The 20,190-nt window shown below is 37.1% G+C and overlaps 1 protein-coding gene across 2 annotated transcripts in view; it reads right to left on the bottom strand.

Annotated features, from left to right (window-relative positions):
* Nucleotides 1-20,190, bottom strand: part of LOC131681350 (activating transcription factor of chaperone) — an 81,685-nt gene that overhangs the window by 43,935 nt on the left and 17,560 nt on the right. Inside the window, exon 1 of one of the 2 annotated variants that reach the window (XM_058962107.1) lies at nt 8,235-9,381. The exons of the other annotated variant lie outside the window; for it this stretch is intronic. Coding sequence (XP_058818090.1) covers nt 8,235-8,283 — 49 coding nt within the window. The 5' untranslated portion in view covers nt 8,284-9,381. Of the gene's footprint in view, nt 1-8,234; nt 9,382-20,190 lie in introns of those variants that run through there. 2 annotated transcript variants of the gene reach the window in all.

Raw genomic sequence — 20,190 nt, forward strand, 5'->3', positions numbered from 1 at the left:
TGGCAAGAAACAAAATGGACGGGCAGAAGTCAATATGTGGTGAAACAATAGATTTATATAATAAAATTTTACTACTAATTGTTAAATCATTTTTCAGACGACACAATATACCATACTTTTTAGCAATCTTTTTGATGACATTGTCGATGTGAGACTTAAAGGTTAACTTATCATCAATGATTATTCCAAGATATTTTAATTCACTAACGCGATCAATAGTCTCACCATTTATTTTAACGTTAACGTCAGGCCTAGTATTAGCCGAAGAGATAATCATATATTTAGTTTTAGCAACATTTAACTTTAATTGTTTAAATTTTAACCAACGAGCAAGGGAATGCAAATCTTCGTTCAAATGCGCCACGGCTTCATCTATATCCTTAGCTGCAATGAACAGAACAGTGTCGTCAGCAAACAAATTTAGGTCACAAAATCGTAAAACTCGCCTAATGTCATTTATATACATAATAAATAAAATAGGACCCAAGACACTACCTTGCGGCACTCCAAGAGGATTGTCGAGAGGACTAGATACAAAATCGTTAAAACTAGTTTTCTGAGTTCTATCACATAGATAGTTTTCAAACCACTTATGTGCTATCCCTCCGATACCGCTCTAAAGTTTTCAAAAGTAAAGGTCTCGAAATTGTCTCAAAAGCGCGTTTCAGATCCAAAAATACAGCAAATATAGTCTCTTTAACCTCGATTTTCTCTTTCCATTTTGCTAACACTAGATTCAAAGCGGTTTCGCAAGAGTGTCCCTCTCGGTATCCCGATTGCTCCGGAATTAGCAAATTATTATTATTCAAATAACTCATCAGCTGGCCCTTAACAACAAGTTCTAAAATTTTCTCTAATGTGTGCAACATGTTAATGGGGCGGTACTCTTCGGCTTTATCCGTCCCAGTAACTTTGGGAATAGGAATCACAAGTGACTCCTTCCAAACTGTCGGCACGTGCCCAGTTTGTAGCGATTCATTTACAAGATCCAGCAGATCGTGTCCGATGACATGAAAGCAATCCTGTATCACTTTTGCAGTGACATTATCGATACCAGCCGATTTTCCCAAAGAAAAACAAATATCTTTCAATTGTTCAAAAGTGATTGGGTGAAATCCGTCAAATCTACAGTTAGTATTAATCGGCTGTGTTATTTCCACAGGTTCACTGACCAGCTCAATACTTTGATTGATCAGTTGGACACTGTTAACGAAATAACTGTTCAATTTTTCAGCTATTATTTGTTCAGATTGTTCTTCTATCCCGTTAAAAGTTATAGACTGCGAGGAACTACGTTTAGGTTTAATTAAATTCTTTAGGATTTTCCATAACTCTTTGCTGTTGTTTTGATGTTGATCGATCTTCCTTTGAATATATTCACATTTGGTCTTCTTCAAGGCCCGTGAATAAATATTTCGCGCGTGTGTGTACCCATTCCAAAGACGTTCACTATTAGTTCTGCAAAATTTCTTGTACTTTTTATCCCTTTTACGTTTAAGACGCAAAAGATCTAAAGAGTACCAGCTGTTCGATTTATTTGAATTAACAAACTTTTGAGAAACTAAACTATTTGTACACTCTTTTAACACGTTAGTTAGAACAGCTGCCTTGTTATCCAAATTTCCATTCAATTCCGTAAAATCCATGCTTCTCGAAACCAGTTGAGACATAGCTTGTTTCGAATATCTTTTCCAGCACTTGATTTTAACTTTATCCTCTTCATGGTTAGGTTCATTCTCCAGTAAAATTGAAATTGTCTCATGGTCTGAAATTTTACAATCGGCCTCTACATACGAATGAACCCCATCAAAATTGGAATACACGTGATCTATCAATGTTCTACTGTGTCTGGAAATTCTTGTAAACTCACTAACCGTTTGCTTGAAATTGAAAAACTCTGCCAACTGCTTCAACTGATTCGAATTTTGATCATTGAGCCAATCAATATTGAAATCGCCCGAAATTACATTAAGTTTACTTAAGTCAACGAAATTCTCCCACCAGTTTTCTAAAATTTCTAAAAACCGTCGATCGCTTGAACTAGGAGAATGGTATACTACTGCAAAATTTCCCATCTGCATGCCTCTTTCAACTGATATACCCAAGAACCAATTATTATCAACTGCTTCGTTTAACCGAACGTTGAATTTAATCGATTCTTTGGCGTAAATAGCAACTCCACCGGTATGTCTGGAATGAGATAGGCAAAAAGCAACTTTATAACCCGGAATGCTATACTGATCAAATGCATCAGCATCAACAATATGTGTTTCTGATATTAAAACCAACAATGGACGTTTGTTTTCTACAAGATATCGCATTGCGACAAAGTTTGTAGATAACCCAGCTATATTTAAATACAATGTTTCAGACAACCTCTCGTTTGTTAGTTGCTATTCACTTGACCAAACGTTGCTTTTTTTCAATTCTAGCAGTCTCCGATATACTGAACACTGCTTACTAAATGCCGCATGATTTACGTCCAAATTCATTTTACGTTCATTATTCTTTTTAATACAATTAACGCATTTAAAATCCGTTGACGAGCATTCAGATGTTCTATGTGCTCCATTACATCTGGAGCATGTTTCTTTATTCACGCATCCCGTGCTCTTATGACCATATTCTCCACAGTTGAAGCAGCGCAGCACGTTAAAGGCCTCAAAAACAGAACACCTATCCCAACCAATGTTTACCGCACGGGCTGACATCAGGCTGCTATAAGTGTCCTTATCAACTTCAATTATAACATTGTATTTGTTATATTTGAAGCGTGGATTTTGGAAATTGGCAACAACTTTAACATATTCAAACGGAATACCCTCATTCTGACTCTTCAATAAGTCAATGAAGACTTCTTCAGAGTATCGATCACTCATCCCCATTATTTTTATCTTCGGTTTACCGGGTATCGGTATAACAGCATTATACTTTTCACCCAGATTGCTTACAATGTTTTCTTTCACCGACTCAATATTATCCACAATAATCGAGCCATCTTTACCGTTTTTAAAGTTGCTAATTTTGTGCACCTTTGGATCTAATTTATTTTTTAATTCATTCCTCGTGTCGTCACTCGATTGCAACGGCTCGACTGGTTTAATCACAATGACCGGGCGAGCCTTACGTTTCGTTTGACTTCTAGTTCTAATTTTATTCGTCCCTGTAGCTCCCGACAAAACATTCACATTCTACTATTTTTATCAAAAACCTCGTCATTATTTCCATCATCGTCTATTTCAATTAACATCGGTTCATCTTCTTTATTCGTCAAAATTTTTCGTTTTCTACTGGGATTCCCGTCCGATTCAGAATGAACCTTCGTATTACTAAAATTCCTCTTTCTGTTCATTCCAACTAATTCAATTTCACGCTTAACATTTTCATTAAAACAACTTTTAAAATCTTCCAACTTTTTGGCAACACTGTTTTCCAAGCCAGCCAATTTACTCTCGAGAGTTGTTGAAAGACCTGATCAGTTTTTCTATTCCGTTTTCTACTGCGATGTTTATCTGTGCATCGATGTTTTTTTCGGGCATCAGTGAGAGATTCAGAAATGGAAGCGAATTGTTCCATTTTCTTATCCAACTCAATGATTATCGAACTGACATCCTGCACACCAGAAGACTGGGTTGATAAACATTTTGCACATTTGTAGCAAAGACTTGCATTATCAGCCACCCAATTTACCATGGCCTTTGTTAACCCGGAACATTTTTGATGGTATTTATCGCCGCAAAAAAGGCATAGTACAAGACCTTCGGCGAGACTCACCGTCACTTAACTAAAAAGAAAATAATCGTATCCCAAGTTTCTGTTATATAATCACTGTAATACTGCTTTGGTGGAAAAGCCCCCGGACCACATCAAGGTACAGTATCGTGCCGAGAGCTTGCGACAGAAATGAAAATTTGAACATTTATGTAGTTTTCGTCTTCCATGTTTTGGGATATCATTTTTAACATCCTAAAACACATTTTAGACTAATAAATAGAAAATCGATGTTTCTTTAAAGTCTACAGTGATGTAACCCCTTAAATATAGTAGAAATATTGCCAGCTTTTGTTCTTTCGCATAGCAGTAATCGCTTTCGAATTTACAATGCACACACCAAAAAGTACGAATTTTATGTTTAACTTTATTCCAAATATTTTTCATGCGCATTGCCATACAATTATACTAATCAACGGGCGAATGACCCCCCGGTAAAACCATCAATAAACAAATTACAGTTATATTAATCAACATTTAAAACGGCTTTTGTGGAGTAAAATTACGTGATTTATGAATTTCAACGATGAACAATAAAATTGAAATCAAACGCAAGACTGTCATTTTTGATGCTCGTATATATGCCATTACATGATTTTTAAAAGTGTGTAGGCACAGCTTATGAAAATCGTAAAAGAGTCATGATAATGCAATAATAGAAAATTAGTTGCAAAGAATAGAGCCCAACTATGTAGTAATACGTTCTTTGGACATCGAGAGCTCCGTAAAGCGATTGAAATCATGAATTATGAGCCTCATATTCATGAAATTATTAGTTTCCATAAAACTAATTAACATAAAAATTATAAGGGTATTACGAACTTATTTCTACAGCGAATTCTTGATTTAATTAGCATTCAGTTTCGTGAAACCTAGTAACACTTTCCTGAACGTGTTCTCGTGAACGTGTTACTCGGTAGCTGGAAGTCATTCAGGTTTAATTGTTGAATGTTCCAGGTTTTGTCTATTAATCAAAATAAATTTTTATGAAGTTATAAAAATTTAAAGCATTTCAATGACTTTTTCAATGAAAATTTGTTAAAAAATGGTCTTTAGAAGCTCCTGGAGCTTCATCTGTCATTAAACATCGGCAAAATGCAGTCTCCGTTATAGTATGGGGTGGTATATGCAACAGTAGAACACTTCCGGTTTCTGAAGAGAAATACGGGAAAGACGTATACTTCAAGAACTTTGTTAAGGTTTTAGTATTTACATGAGCCCAGCAGCACATTCTAGGTAAATTAAGCTCACAGAGCTTAATTTACTCAAGATCGGTGTTACGCTTATTTTCCAATATAATCACATCTCAAGAATGGTGGCTTTTTACTTATCGGATCGTAAACCCCTAAATTTCAACATTGGACTGCCCAGAACTAAAAAACGAATTTGTGAAAACTCAACCCGACCCTGAGTCGATTCCTAATCTCACCAGGAGTCTCTGCTTTAAATTTGAATAAAAACGGGAAATTAAGCAAACAATCAAACAACTTCGAAGAAGACTGCAGATCAATCCAACCTCCTTAGGAGATGTTATTAAACTTTTAATGAAGTGATGTCTGATTCGGTTTTGCATAATACCTAACAGTACATGGTGATGAATCAGTAGTCTCCCACGATTTTTTTTTTTTTGCAAAATAATGATTGGATTTAACAGCATTTTAGCACATGATATATGTCATCTTTTTACTACAAAATTTTATATTCCACTGCACAGAATGCGCCAACACTAACTTTGAGAGGAAGAGAGGTAAAAATATGACTTTGACTTCTATAACTTTGTAACAAAGACCATATTTCTGTCTCTTTCCTTTGAAGAGTTAGTGTTAGCGCTCTTCTATGTAACGAAATGAAGAACAAAAACTTCCTAGTTAAGAGATGACTCATATCATGTACTAAAATTCTTTCAAACATACTATTCAGCAAAACCCAATTAAAATTTCGCAAAAAAATGTTCGTGGGAACCGATTACTGATTCACCACCATGTGCTGTTAGGCCCCATGCAAAGCTAACTCAGAAGTCTCTTCATCTAAAGTTTCATAACATTTCCCAAGGTAGTTGGATTGGTTTGCAACCTTCGACAAAGTTATTGACAATATTATTATCTTATTTTCATTAGCAGTGATAAAGTGATGCATCCAGTGCCACCTAGCGGTGACAATGCAAGATGAAGGGCTTTCTTCACGTAAATTTAAAAAAAATCCATGCAAACTTCAAACACGTTGGTTCGTTATTCAATTTGACTCAAATTTGGAGCAGATACACGCTTAATTCAGTTCGTTAATTTCCGCACAGCTGAACCATCAGTGAAATTTTTCAACTGGTAGTTTAGCAAAGTTGGTTTTAATTTACTGATTTTCAGCGATATATTTTTCCAGTTTCAGCAAAACAAACGTCACTTCTACTGAGATCTCAGCCAAAGTTTTGTTAGCTGAGTGCTCGGCTGTGTAAAACTCGGTAAAAGTTGCGAAAAAGGCTGGGATTCGGTAAAACAAAATTAAGTGTGTACTCCTGGTGGAACTAGGAATCGAACATTTTTTCTTGTCACACTATTAACCTTCCGGAAGTCCGGGCTAGTGCGCGGAGTGCACGCTGCTCTGAAAATCTAGCGAAATCGTCTTAGCGCACAAGCAGCTGCTCGTTCAGTGGGCCATTTGCGCGACTTCCGGAGGTCCGGTGATCGATTTGGCAAACAAGTGTTTGTGGTCATAATTGTTTGAGATGAAGGAACTGCTACCCTTGGCTGAAAATTTCATAAAGTGCACTTACTTCTTCTTACTGGAGAAAAATTTTTAGGTGAAAACTATTTTTTTCCATTAAAGAGAAAAATGTTTTAAACCATTTTTGCGCGTGAAGAGCACAACCTATAACTAAATTAGTTATGGATGATTTGCGTTTCGATTTCGTCTCATCAGAATCCGATACTAACTTAGTGACATGACTAAGCTAGCGCCGGATTTACGCTAGCTCAAAAAACACGAAAATACTATGTGTTTCTGAGCAAACCCCTAGTCCTGCGTGATGTCTCGCCAGAAAAAAGCTCTGATTAAACTGGTGAGAATTAATGAAATCGAAACTTGGTTTGGCTTAGCAAGCCAATGCAATATGCACTATGCTATATTTCTTCTTAGTGAACTTCTTTTCTTGCAGGACATCACGCAGAACTAGGGGTTTGCTCGATGTTTCGATGATTTCATCATGATGATTTATCATGATATTTTTCATGCGGAATTCAGGATTTCTAGGTTTAGTCACGATTTTTCTGCATGTTATCAAAATAATTTATTCTAAAGAATGCCATCGGCTTTTTACGAGAATTAATGTCACTCAATTTTCACAATTTATGAAAGAGTACTCGATCGACTGTAGCGAATATTATTGGCGTACAATATATTTTCATTGTTTTTCCGGACATCAAGCTGAACATAATCAGCACAGAAAACTGATGAAGTCAGACTGCAATCCGCCAAAATCATCACGATTCCATTACACCGTATAATGATACCAGTTCACCACAGATGGCTCTGTGAACCGTTCTATCATTACCGACAGTATAGTTGTCGGAAACGTCAAATTCAATACAAGTTTGTGTCAGAAAAAAATTGTTTTTTTTTCAATTAAGTGTGCGCCAATGAATTAGCTTATGATAATTAAGAAAAATGGACTATCACGTTGAAGGTACATGTTCTTTAATAATGCATTGTCTGTTCTTTTCTAAGTGAAATGTACAAAAAACTACCGGTTTGTCCGGAATTTCTTTTCAAAGAGAATTTTGACAGTCTTTTAAGTCGTAATCATATGTTCGTCGAGAATTTTACTATTGCGTCAAACAAGTTATGGGGAACTAAACACGATTCTTTTTGTGTAAACATAATAATAGGAACTAGAATTTGGGCGACATATCATTGATGCTATCAACATTGAAAACATAAACTGCTCCAAATGTACGTTATTGCAACAACCCTGTAATTGTCAAGTCTGCAAAACCTAGGTTGCCATGTTTTATCTTTCTTATAATTTAGATTTGAATCGGAATGTATCACCAGGCATTTATGAAGCCTTTGATTTTGAGAAGCTCGTGTAATAAAGCTAGAAGATTTTATTTCAGGCACCCTTTCTTCTGTCATTCTATGTTTATCCCACGATCTTAGTATTTCCCCAAAGATAACACAAGAAAAGGGTTTTTCCCGTATAAGCGTTCCCAAAATTATGAAAACAAATGTAAACCACAAGCTAGCGCATATTAACCCGTTAACCCCATTAATCCTAAAACAAATAACCAAACAAGTCAGCTTTGATTCAAAACGTAATTCCCGCAAATTGTTTGCGGCGTCGTCGGTGAAACTGGAAACGGCCGAACTAGCAAGTATTCCTGTTCGTAATGCCCGCTTAGGAGGAAGGGTGTAGGTAATGCTCAATACGAATAAAATCAAATCCGCAACAAGCTAGAATAGAAGGTACTAACCGTAAACGTTCATTGCGCTGGCCGGTGCGATCGTGGCTTCCCAGGCCATGTACTGTTGCTGAGTTAGGAGTATTTTCTGTCGCGCTGTTTTCTGCTGCGTAGTGCTGGTTACTTATTTGGTTAAATTATTTATTAACCGGGTCTCACCGACACGGCCAGGAAGCTCAACACAAGCTTGCTAGTGTATTGGGACGGTTTTTTTATCGTAGCGATGGAGGTCGCTAAGCACGCCGGAGCTTTTCTGTATCGAAACTCTCGCGCCTGTTCTCGGTGTCGAAGAACAGGGGAATAACACCTACAGTAATATGATTACAGCTAGAAATTCAAAATATGGCTAATTGACTATCGATTTTGTTGATTCACGATATTAGAATAAATTGGTCTGACATTCACAACTGTTCCTCATTCAAAGAAGTCCTTTATCGAATCGTAAGGAAATATAGTTCAGAGAAAAGAATTGCAATTTTTCGAGTGTACAGAGTGATAGAGAGAGTATCGATAGGTTCAATCAATTCATGCTATTTCGAGTTACTTTTTTTAACTATTACTGAACAACAAAACTTCACAAATAACACAGCAATTTTAGATCACAGATATAATTTAAATTTGCCTCAGATCACTGATGCCAAAAACAAAATTCGATATATTGCTTAATCTCTCTTTTTCTCTGGTACGCTTTCTAACCGCTGAAAAGAAAGTTCCACGTGGTGCCCTCTATCCAACGATGTCCTTACTCCGTATTCCAGTTTTCCAGCTGCGATAATATCCTCCCGAAGAAAATACTCCCCAGCTCTCATGCAACAGTTTTCGGCCGTCTCTTAACCAGCTTTTGTGAGTTGAAGACAATCTCGCGATTCCAGGTGTAACGATAGGCAAATGCGACGTTCATGCTCACGGGTAGCATTCACTTCAATATTTAATCGAAATCCACATCAAAAGTCCTACACTGAGACCTTGACAAGGCCCAAAAATCATCACACTCCTTAGTTCGTTTTGCTCAGATATTCCACTCTGTTACGGGTGAAACGCACGCTCAGCGTTGCTAATTAAGTTCAATAAAAAATGCGACACGGGGGCTGCACAGTAGTTTACTACCGATCGAACCGAAATAGACACGTTTGCCACGACACAACGTATCAGACTGGCGGAGCCTTTCGCGCAACTTGTATTTCAGGCTTATTGCAAACGAATGCTGAAGCTTTCACACCAAGACAAGTTTCGACGATGATACAGTATGTAGTCGGCCGTCAGTAATTCATGAAATATCAACAACAAACAGCCAGACACACCATCTACGCAGACACTAGAGTGATTAAGCTATTTTCATTACAAACACTGACCCATTACTCACTGTCCCGTGCAATGGGTCCAGTTGGCCCGAGCCTAGCAAGCCGGTTTGCCACTTTAGTTGATAATAGGTACCATCGACGGCGCGTGTGTCTGTGAGAGACACTGAGAGAAGGCGCGTGTTCGCGATCGATCGCGAGGTATACGTTCAAATCGTCCCATGTCCGTGGGGCCTCAGCAGGGAAGGTCCAACGAGAATACAGCCCTGAGCGGTTAAACAGTGTTGCTATACTGATAACACAGCTGAAGTAGAAGTCAATGCGATTCACGTGGCCATGTTTGAAAACAAATGATGGCTTAATCATTGATTGGGTATTTAAAAGTTAAAAGCATTGAAAAAGGTTTGTTAATTGTAGTCAGGAATTTCACTAGTTGGTCGTCACTCATTTAATCAGTCTCATCCACTATATTTCGATCACTTTCCCGGTAAGCTTCAATTTCCAATTTATGCTCGCTTTAAATGTATACTGAATCACACGGAATCATAACTCTATTAGTATATTTCTGAAATTCCAATCATAACAAAGAATGACTATGAAAATCGTTCCCAACATCGTCAGTGAAAACTCAATAAATCTTGAACAAATTCCAGCTCACAACGATCGGTGCTTATCCAGTGTTAGGTTTTCGTCGGGTTATCTAACACCTGAAACAAAAATCTCTTGCATTAATTGCAAGCGATAATTACTTGCAAACAATGATAGTATTTCTTACAGTTACTCGAATCAAAGCTCATCGCAATTTTGCAGTTACATCGAATTAGTTCATCTTAATGATAATTTTTTTAATAAATTGAAATTGAGGTCACAAGTTTACATATTCGTTCTTAGAAAAATAGAACACGTAAAATTAAACGCAGTTTTAATGCATTATCGTAAAGCTAATATCGTATCTAAAACATAAAAACCACACCAAAATAAAAATCTACTGACATAATAAAATTGAAAATGAAAATTCTAAAGTTCTAAAAACGCGTTCTAAAACACGTTAAAAAAGTTTCACGCTTGCGGAAGTCATTACGGAACAAAAACGAGAACAATTATAGAAAATTGAAAAAATAAAACAACATAACTTGAACTTCAACAACATCACCATCCTAGTGGCCTAACAATCCGTGTATTCCATATCAGGACCGAATGTATTTTAAATTTATAGGTTACTTATGTATTTTAAATTTCTAGTTTCCACGCGCATCTTCAATTGCACACAATCAGCGAGTGCGGAGTCTGCCCCGGAGTCAACGCCTCTTCCAGGTGCTCTGCTGATCTCTCTTCCCACATTCGCACGTCTAACCCACTGCAATCAGCTGTGTTTTTTTCAGCCTTCCAATGTCAGCATGTTTGTATACTTGGTACAACTCGTGGCTCATACGCTTGTGCCGCCGATTATTGAACGAATAATTACTCTCTCAAACATACCGAGCACTCGTAGTCTATTTCCTTCAACACCTATGCCTCATGCCCTTACAGGACAACAGGTAGTATCAGCGCTTTATATAGTGCAAGTTTTTTGCGCGCCTCTAGGCTGACGACGTAAATCATAGAAAATTCTATTCGCTATCGCTACATTTCTTACACCACTTAGCCGAACGATACATAAAAGGGACACCCTATATTGACAGCTTAAATGTGTTCTACACTAAAAAATTAAAAATTATTAGGTGCCGCGCGAATAGCTTCTTGTGCAAAGGGAACCATTTGTGATGTTGCTCTTTTGTAGAGTCATCGTTGCTAATGTTGTACAGACTAAAGAGACTAGAATAACAAAGAGACGCCATCTTAATTCAGTGAAAACAATTCAACTAGCATCAAGGCTACAGGTCACAGGCAACACTGCAAATGTGCAATGCTTCACCGAACTTGTTTGTTGTTATTCCGTTTCTTTCTTCTAACCAATATAAAAATCCGATGCGACTTCTGGTCTGCTGAGTTCCTCGACCAGCTAAAACATAGTTATATCCACAGGAATCGTATTTTGCCTAAAACCATATTAGGCCAAAATTTATTATTTCCATCATTTGGTATTCGTTACACTCATGCTGAATTTTGTGCTCCCATCAAACCAAGCCATTATTTCTTTAGCGTTTCTAGATGGTATTGTAACAAATTTGGTTTGAAGATATAATTTTTATCTTTAAAATCTTTAGTAATTTTAATGAATTGCATAACAATACTTCCTTAAAAACAATGCCACATAATGCTAAACATTTACGATTGACAACTCTCTTGTTCGCTTGAAATGACCTTGACAGTAAAATTGGAATTCCAAACGGAACATGGCGTCTCTTTGTTATTCTAGTCTCTTTAGTACAGACCATCTTATTTGACATTTGCTTCTACCCAGTATGCGTTGCTCCATGAACAGCATCTACTAGTTATTTGTTATTCAGCACTTAATATTGATGGCTCTGTGTTGGATTCGATTTCATTAGATATGTTTTTCTTGTGTTTCTTGGTTGTTGTGTACCGGCTGATTATAGAATTATCACGAAGCAGCCTAGACTCGATATGTCCACAGCGATATCTGAGAATTGATGATGCCTCGTATTTGGTATAGAAGGTTCAGATAATGGACACTCAAATGGCAAAATTTGCTTGCAAATCGACCATATTTTGATGGACGGTTTACATTTCTCCGATGTTATTGATTAGGGTTCGCAGTACCGACCCTTTTTGGCGAGAACCGGTACTACGGTACTAAAGCCCTACCGGTAGTACCGGTACTCGAATATTATTTTAAAAAATCGAAAAATTCTTCAAAGGGAAATTGAATGCCCAAACTGATAACCTTATTCTCAGATTATTGATTTGTGCTGATCAAAATAACATGTTTATTGTTTTTAATTGCTTCGAAATGGCATGACTCCTTTCAGCAGAAGATATTTTTCATAAGCGGCACCTTCTTTCATTTTGAAATCTAGGTTACCTTGAAAAGTTATTACTGCTAAGCGGTGCGACTTTCGTCGACTTCAACAGATGATAAATATAAGAAACCCTATTAACAACAGTGAATCAAAACGAGAAAGGCAGTAAATCCGAGCAGGTTGCATGCATTTCCTCTCTTGCTTTTCTGTTAATTGGTTTAGATCTTTATGTCGTTTGTCTACTATTCTCTAATGCATAGCAAGGCTCCTTGCTTTCCTGTAAACTATGGAGTTTTGCTGAATTTCCCGATCACCAATAATTACAAATCGCCCCATTTGAAGCAGTTCACCAAGTCTAAACTAATTGCTAAATCGCTGTTCGTTCTTTTATGGATAAAAGTTTAAGAGCAAACCAAATACAGACATGACTTAGACCATAGTCTTATTACGCGCCACCCAGTGAATAATGGAAACCAATAAGAATGTCGCTAATACAAAAAATCATAGCAAATTTTTACGTCTCTTACGCTAGATGGGAATATTTTGAAATTTAGTACAAGATCGTTAAAATTTAATTTCGACAAAATAGTGCAGGAATTTAAACATACCGTTCAGCACAACGGGAGCTAGTAATGTTTAGCTTCTAGAATTATGATGATGGCCCCACCTCATTCCACCACAAAGGTGTTAGCTCAACGATTTATCTAGAAGGTAATAAATATAATTAAAAGTCATCTTGCAAACCGATATTTTGAAACAGGTCCCCCTAGAGGGTTCACATATTTTTATAAAAAAAATTATATGGTACCGAAAATACCGGTACTGGCTTTTCTTCAGTACCGGTATTTCGGTTCCAAAAATGGGTCGGTATTCCCGGGATTTTCGGTACCGGTATTACCGGTACCACAACCCTATTATTGATGTCAGGACCTTCCGAGAACCGAACATTGACTCTGACCATTATCTGGAGGTGTATAAGATTCGTGCAAGACTATTCAGCATAGTCGATTCCAGGCGTTAGAGAATTGTGCGACTAAACATACAGCGACTATCTGTTGACGGTGTTGTCGAGGATTATGCTCGAAAGCTCGATGAACGAATCGAATATCGGTCAACAATAGATAATCTGAACACAACATGGCAACAGGTCCATAAGACGGTCAGTGTAACAGCCATAGAAATGTTGGAAACCAGCAGAACTGTAGGTTCGACGCCGAGTGCCAAAGACCGACGGACGAGAAAAACCAGGCCAGAAGCCGAGTGCTTGCAGCGGCTACACATCTGAACAGGGAACGATATAGTACCGCGCGGAAGTTCTACATAACGATCCACATGAGGAGGACAAGCACCTCGACGCCGAACATGATTAACGATTCGGATGGCAAATCGTGCAGGATTGGTTGCCAAGTTGAAAAACCTCTTTGCTATTGAGTGGCCTATGAGCTAGAGTAGAAGCCATAAACCGAATGTGGATTGGGGATAATGAACAAGCACTAGACGAAATTTGAAAGGCTATCCGAGAGATGAAAAACGGTAAAGCCGTTTAAAAGGACAGAATCACGGCCGAATTTCTAGAAGTCGGGAGAGACCACCAGTACAAAGCAATCGAAATGATCTGGGTGAAAGAAGAAATTACTTCGGATTGGTTGGATGCGTCCGGATAACGATCTTCAAAACCGCCTACAAGGTGTCTGGTGTTCTGTTTAACAGAATACGGCTGTTGGCTTCATCCTTTATCGGCGAGTACCAAAGCGGGGGCCACATTATGCACTCAAGTTGAATCGCCTTTTTTATATAACCTTGCATTCAATCAACCTTTCGTTTCGAGATGCGCACTGTCAACCCGGGTTTCGAGAAGGACGATCAACGATGGACCAAATGTTTGGCTGTGACAAATTCTGGACAAATTCTAGGGATACTACATGTGGATTCACTATCTGTTTGTGGACTTTAAGCCGGCGTACGATTCAGTGAAACGATACGAACTGTAGCAGATAATGCTTGAACATTGTTTTGCGACAAAACTGATTAAGCTTACGATGCTAGCCGCGAGGTAATAAGGCATGTTGCGATTGCGAATAGTGTTTTCTAAGGTTTACGTAATCAGCTGATGTCCTGCAGCCTAGAGACGCGCAAAAAGCTTGCACTATACAAAGCGCTGATACTATCTGTTGTCCTGTAAGGCCATGAGGCATAGGTGTAAAAGGAAACATACGAGTGCTCGGTGTGTTTGAGAGAATAATTATTCGTTCAATATTCGACGGCACATACACAAACGTATGGACCACGAGCTGTACCAAGTATACAAATATGCTGACAATGGAAGGCTGAAAAAACACAGCAGACTACAGTGGGTTGGACATGTAGTGCGAATGCCGGAAGCACTTTGTACAAAAACTAAACTACATTAATTTTCGACGTATGTAAGATTAGTACAAATAATAAAAATTGGCATACCCCATTAGGCATAAATACGTTAGGCATACGGACGTTTGGCATACGTACGTTAGACATACGTACGTTAGGCATAAAGACGTTAGGCATAATGGACGTTAGGCATAATATATGTTAGGCATTATGGACTTTAGGCATAATGGACGATTGGCATAATGGACTTTAGGAATAAATTATCATGTATCACTTAGAGGGACTTATTGTTCGGCGGTAATGGCAGCGGGTGATACGAGCCTGCATGTTTGATTTTTTTGATATTGTATAATAACAATCAACAAATAAATCACTTTGATTTTATGTGATTATTTACGTAAATGAATAAATTTCACCTTTCGAAAGACGTAGTTCCTATAAATTACATCTGACATCCTATCGGATTTACACATAAACCTTGAGTGATGCGACAATGAATCGTGAAACGTTAATTTCCTGCGTGAAAAATAATAAGTGAACATGGAAGAAGTGAAATGAATTCCATTGTGGTAAATTTTTCAACGTAAGCTTTACTCTTTGTTCAATTCCACGGTGGTTTGTTGGTGTTTCAGAACCTCTTGCTAGTGTGGACTTTGTGGAGTACAAAACATCAGCCCTGAACGATAAATTTAGCATAATATTAAATTGATAAAATCGGAATAATCCTTTTTATGTCTAGAATGGAAAATATTCGAAAATAATTAAATTGGGACGGTTATAATAAACCTAAAATCTATGTATTTTTACATGAATTTTTGTTAGTAGGTATGTTAAAATCGCGTAACTTTTATCTGGAGAGTCACTATCTATATTTTACGGGGCCATCCGATGTTATTTACGTGAATGAGGTGGGTTAAATCTATGTTTGTTTTCATGTAGAAATAACAAGATTTATTTTTTGAGTGTACTTTGGAGCTGATCGAACTCGAACAAACTTTTTGTTCTGCTGTATATATTTGAAGAAATCTTTGCTCAAATAAAAGAAGCAAACCAAATGCTTAGTACTCAACTTGCGTTAATTTTCCGACATACAACCGATAAAATGCAGATGACTAAAATAGGCTCAACGATTGTTTTAAATACATCTTATTTTCATTGAGGTATGAATAACGCACATCAACGTAAATAAATTCATACATATATACGTGGTGCGATTGTCCAAAAAGAAAATATATGCCTTGAAGAACAGCTCATGCGAGAAATAATGATGCATTTTATTATTCATTCAAGGTATATACAAATATTGCTGCTTGTATATTATCTCCCAGGTCAATGATTATATTCTTGAGACCATCAAGGATAGAACTACGGAAACTGTCTGATACGTGCTTTTTCGGGTACTGTGACGAGTTACCAAAACAAATAAGTTATCGTTACAAATAAAACATTCGTAGCCTAATGCCGATACTGTCCGCAACACTTCAAGTTTCCATAGGTTCCAAAACTAAACGTTTGTTCAATATTTTACTTTATTTTTTAATATTCTGATTCAATTGTATTGGGAAGACATCTAATAGGCTCGAAAAGCGCTTGAACCAAAATATTTCATTTAAATGAAGAAAACATCTAGCTCATCCACGGAAAAATAAAAAATAAATCATTCTATATTTTTTTTTTCATTTTGCATTTTTTTATTTCATTTTGCAGTCTTTCGTTAAAGTTATACGAAGTTATGGCATAGCAAAGTTTTTTTTCTAACCCAAAAACACGAGCGTAAGGTTGAAATCTTTCCAATAAAGTGAGCCTTGCGAGAACTTTTATATTTTTGTGAATTATGCCTATCGTCCATTATGCCTAACGTACATTATGCGAATCGTCTATTATGCCTAACGTATATTATGCCAATCGTCCATTATGCCTAACATCCATTATATCTAACGTACTTAAGCCTAACGTATGTATGCCAAACGTACTTGTGCCTAACGTGTTTATGCCTAACGTCGCGCTCCAAATAAAAATATCGTTCTTCAAGTGTTTTGAAACCGACGCTCAAATTCGCCGTAACTGTTCGCTGTATATATGCCCATAAATTTAGTGGGTTGCGTAAGCCAGGTTTTGCTGTTTTGCTGACATTTTTTGCAGTCGCAACCAGTTATATTAAAAATTGCGACCGACCATCGTCGATTCCGATGAAACTTTACATGTTTCACCAATTTGGGAGGCTAAGTATTTTCCACAGACAGTCAGATCATTTTGACGCAAGAGCAATTTTTAAGAAGTGCACAGGCGTTGTTTGAAAACCGTTATTTGAAAAGCAAAAGTATCTGAAAAATAGCAGCCGGGAATGAATCCTTCATTGCGAAAAAACAGAATGGAAAATGTTTTAAAATATACAACAAAACTCAAAACTGGTATATATCTACTTAAAAAGTCCAATGAAAAAATAATTCATTTTTATATTTTGCTTTGTTACAATAAGCTTAAAAGGAAAGGAAACACGTTTTTTTTAATTCGTTTATAGAGGTTTTAACTTTATGGACATTATCCTCTGTATTCGGGTTAGAAAAATCTCTAACCCGTATGTGCGGGGCTGGGAATTGAACCAAGATGAGTTTCGTACATATAGTAATCGATTAACAAACATCGCTATGCCCGCCTCTAGAAAGGAAACATTTAAGATGTAATTGCATGATGGAGAAAACTGTCAATAACAAAGTTTTCCTAACAATGTTTAACATATTTTTGAAATTCACACTATTTATAGATAAACATACAATTATACAATCCTTATACAATATATTTTTAAATATCATTTTACATAAAAAAGCTCACAAAAAAATTGCGACATTTGGTCGTTTTCGAGACATTTTAGACTTCTTTCAACAAGAAGACAAATTATGGCCTTTTTAAGCTTTTCATGTGTCTCCATCAAGAACAATAGGTTTTTCTAATAGGTTTCACGTGACTTGCCTTTTGGCATCAAGACTAGCTCGAGGGTGTATGAAAAAATACTTGAACAGCACAGGCCTTTCTAACTAGTGCTGTACTGCCCATATAAGCATAAGAGTCCCATATGGATTTTTGTCGAAAATGAGATATCTGTTGGATTGTATTCTGTATCACCACTGAATCGTGATGCACAAATACGATTACCAGGTTTGATCAGAAAAAATCGAAAAAAATACCACAACATGGTTGTCCCACACATAAGGCTCAATGAAAAATGTAAATTTTGAACAGCGTTTATCTCGGCTTGCTGTTTTTCAATATGGGACTCTTATGCATATATGGGCAGTGTAGTTCTAAATGACTGCAAATTATGGGAGCAATTGGTTTCGCCTCGGATTTGCGCATCGCTCTTAAAATTTATATGAAAATAAGAAATTTATATGTTTTCATCTCGCCTCTTACAGAGCGCGATTCCTTGAAAAACCAATGCAATGAAATAGTAGTGTAGAAAGTAGTAAACATTTTTTTCAAAACCGTAACTTGCTAAAATTTTTAATAAAAATGTTATGATTATAAGATGGAAGGGTTAAAAAATTCGCAAAAAATTAATAATTCAATCGGGAATCCAGCATCAATCCGGCGCTAGCTTAGTCCCGTCACTAAGTTAGTGTCGGATTCTGAAGAAACGGAGTCAAACTCCATAACTAATTCAGTGTGTGTGTCGTTACATGCTATTGGCAGAGGCCAAATAATCTGACCAAAGCTCGTTCGTGATTAGATCCCGCTAATTTCTTGCACTGAGCCGCAAATCTTGAACAGAAAGAATTGTGATTTTAGTCGATTTCAGCAAGTCCACTTGTCGGATGTCTGGAGACTGTATTTCAACACCGGGAGATTCATTTGTGCAGCTCCGTACTAGTAACCAGGACCAATTAAAAAAATCTCCCGCTCGGAAAATATTTTTCTCGGCCCTTATCAGCGCTATCAAACCACTCAAAAGAAATAAATTTAAAAATCTTTTCTTTCGCCAACTATGATTTGTCGAAAACGTCAATGTATAAGCCCGAAGATATGTTTCGTGCTTTTCATATCACAGATCAACTTTCTTTTATGACGTTTGGTAAAATTATGACCGATTGACAACCTATACCAATTATGTTAGAATCGCATCCAGGATAACAGCAAATCCTGGAAATAGTTAGTCAGAAGCATTCAACGAGAACCGAAGCCAGCGCATCTCCCTTACTAACGCTGACGACAACAACGCCAATAAAAACGATTCTTTTCATTTTTCCAAAGAATAATTTAAAATATTCCTCGTCCAAATCATTTTTTATCCGAAAATTCCGATTCACATTAAAAGACGTAAAACGTTGATAGTGCCATGTCCAAATCCCTATCATATCTATTTCTGATATTTCCACTGTTTGTTGAATTCACGCAAAAAATGTAGAAAAATGCAAGTTAGAACCTCAACCATAAATTATTCAGGAACTAACTCCTCAAGCTCTTGAACTCGTTCATTGCCCACTTCATCGAATGCATCAAACAGGTTAAAATTATTCTATTTCAGCTGTTGCTAACACATCCAATGAACAGAATAAATGCAATTAGAGGTGAACTGATATAATTCACACGTCTGGTTGAAGTGCTTGATAACCGCTTTCAACCAGCTTCTAATACCAGTTCCCTACCATCGGCATAATATAAGTACTGCTCTGTTATCTTCAGAATCCTGTGATAACATTTGGGAGATAACAAATCATATTTTGACATAATATGGGAATAGTACTCTACCCCGGTGTACCAAGGTTAAAGTCATTGACATTAAAAGCACTTCTGCAAAAAATGGAAATTGCGATAGTAAACCAAACTTCGATCGAATAAAATCATGCTGATACAAAGTGTGTATTTGATCAAATTAAACACACTAAAGCACCAATTTCAACTCGCCTGCTTTATTATACATCCGACATCCCTACGTTAGGCGCCGTGCTACTCATTCAACCGGTAGTGTTCGAGTTCGAATTTTTACAGGTTTCTTACAACTGGTTCGCCTCAGCAAGCCGAGGGAAGAATCAAAAATGTGATTTGCTAGACCGTTCACTTCCGAATAATTGGTTCACTTTGCACACGCAGTCGACTGTTCGCTTTTCGGTGGCTATTGGATTCGTTAAAGTCAATGCTAACCACTTTACTAGTTATGCAGGTAAGGTGGGGCAAGGTTGTTCCTCAATTCTCTGATGGGTTTCTATTATTTTTGTCGATTCTTCCGGAAGACGGTACTAAATATTTAACACGAAATGGTTAAACTATTTGATTTAACGTCCAATCGAATATAATAAATGAACTATTATGTATGTATTTGTTAATCGATTTCCCCCAATCCGTCTCACACGATGCCGTACGAAGCCTACATGACAACTAAAG

This window comes from Topomyia yanbarensis, chromosome 2, assembly GCF_030247195.1.
Source record: "Topomyia yanbarensis strain Yona2022 chromosome 2, ASM3024719v1, whole genome shotgun sequence".
In the NCBI taxonomy this organism is placed as follows: domain Eukaryota; kingdom Metazoa; phylum Arthropoda; class Insecta; order Diptera; family Culicidae; genus Topomyia; species Topomyia yanbarensis.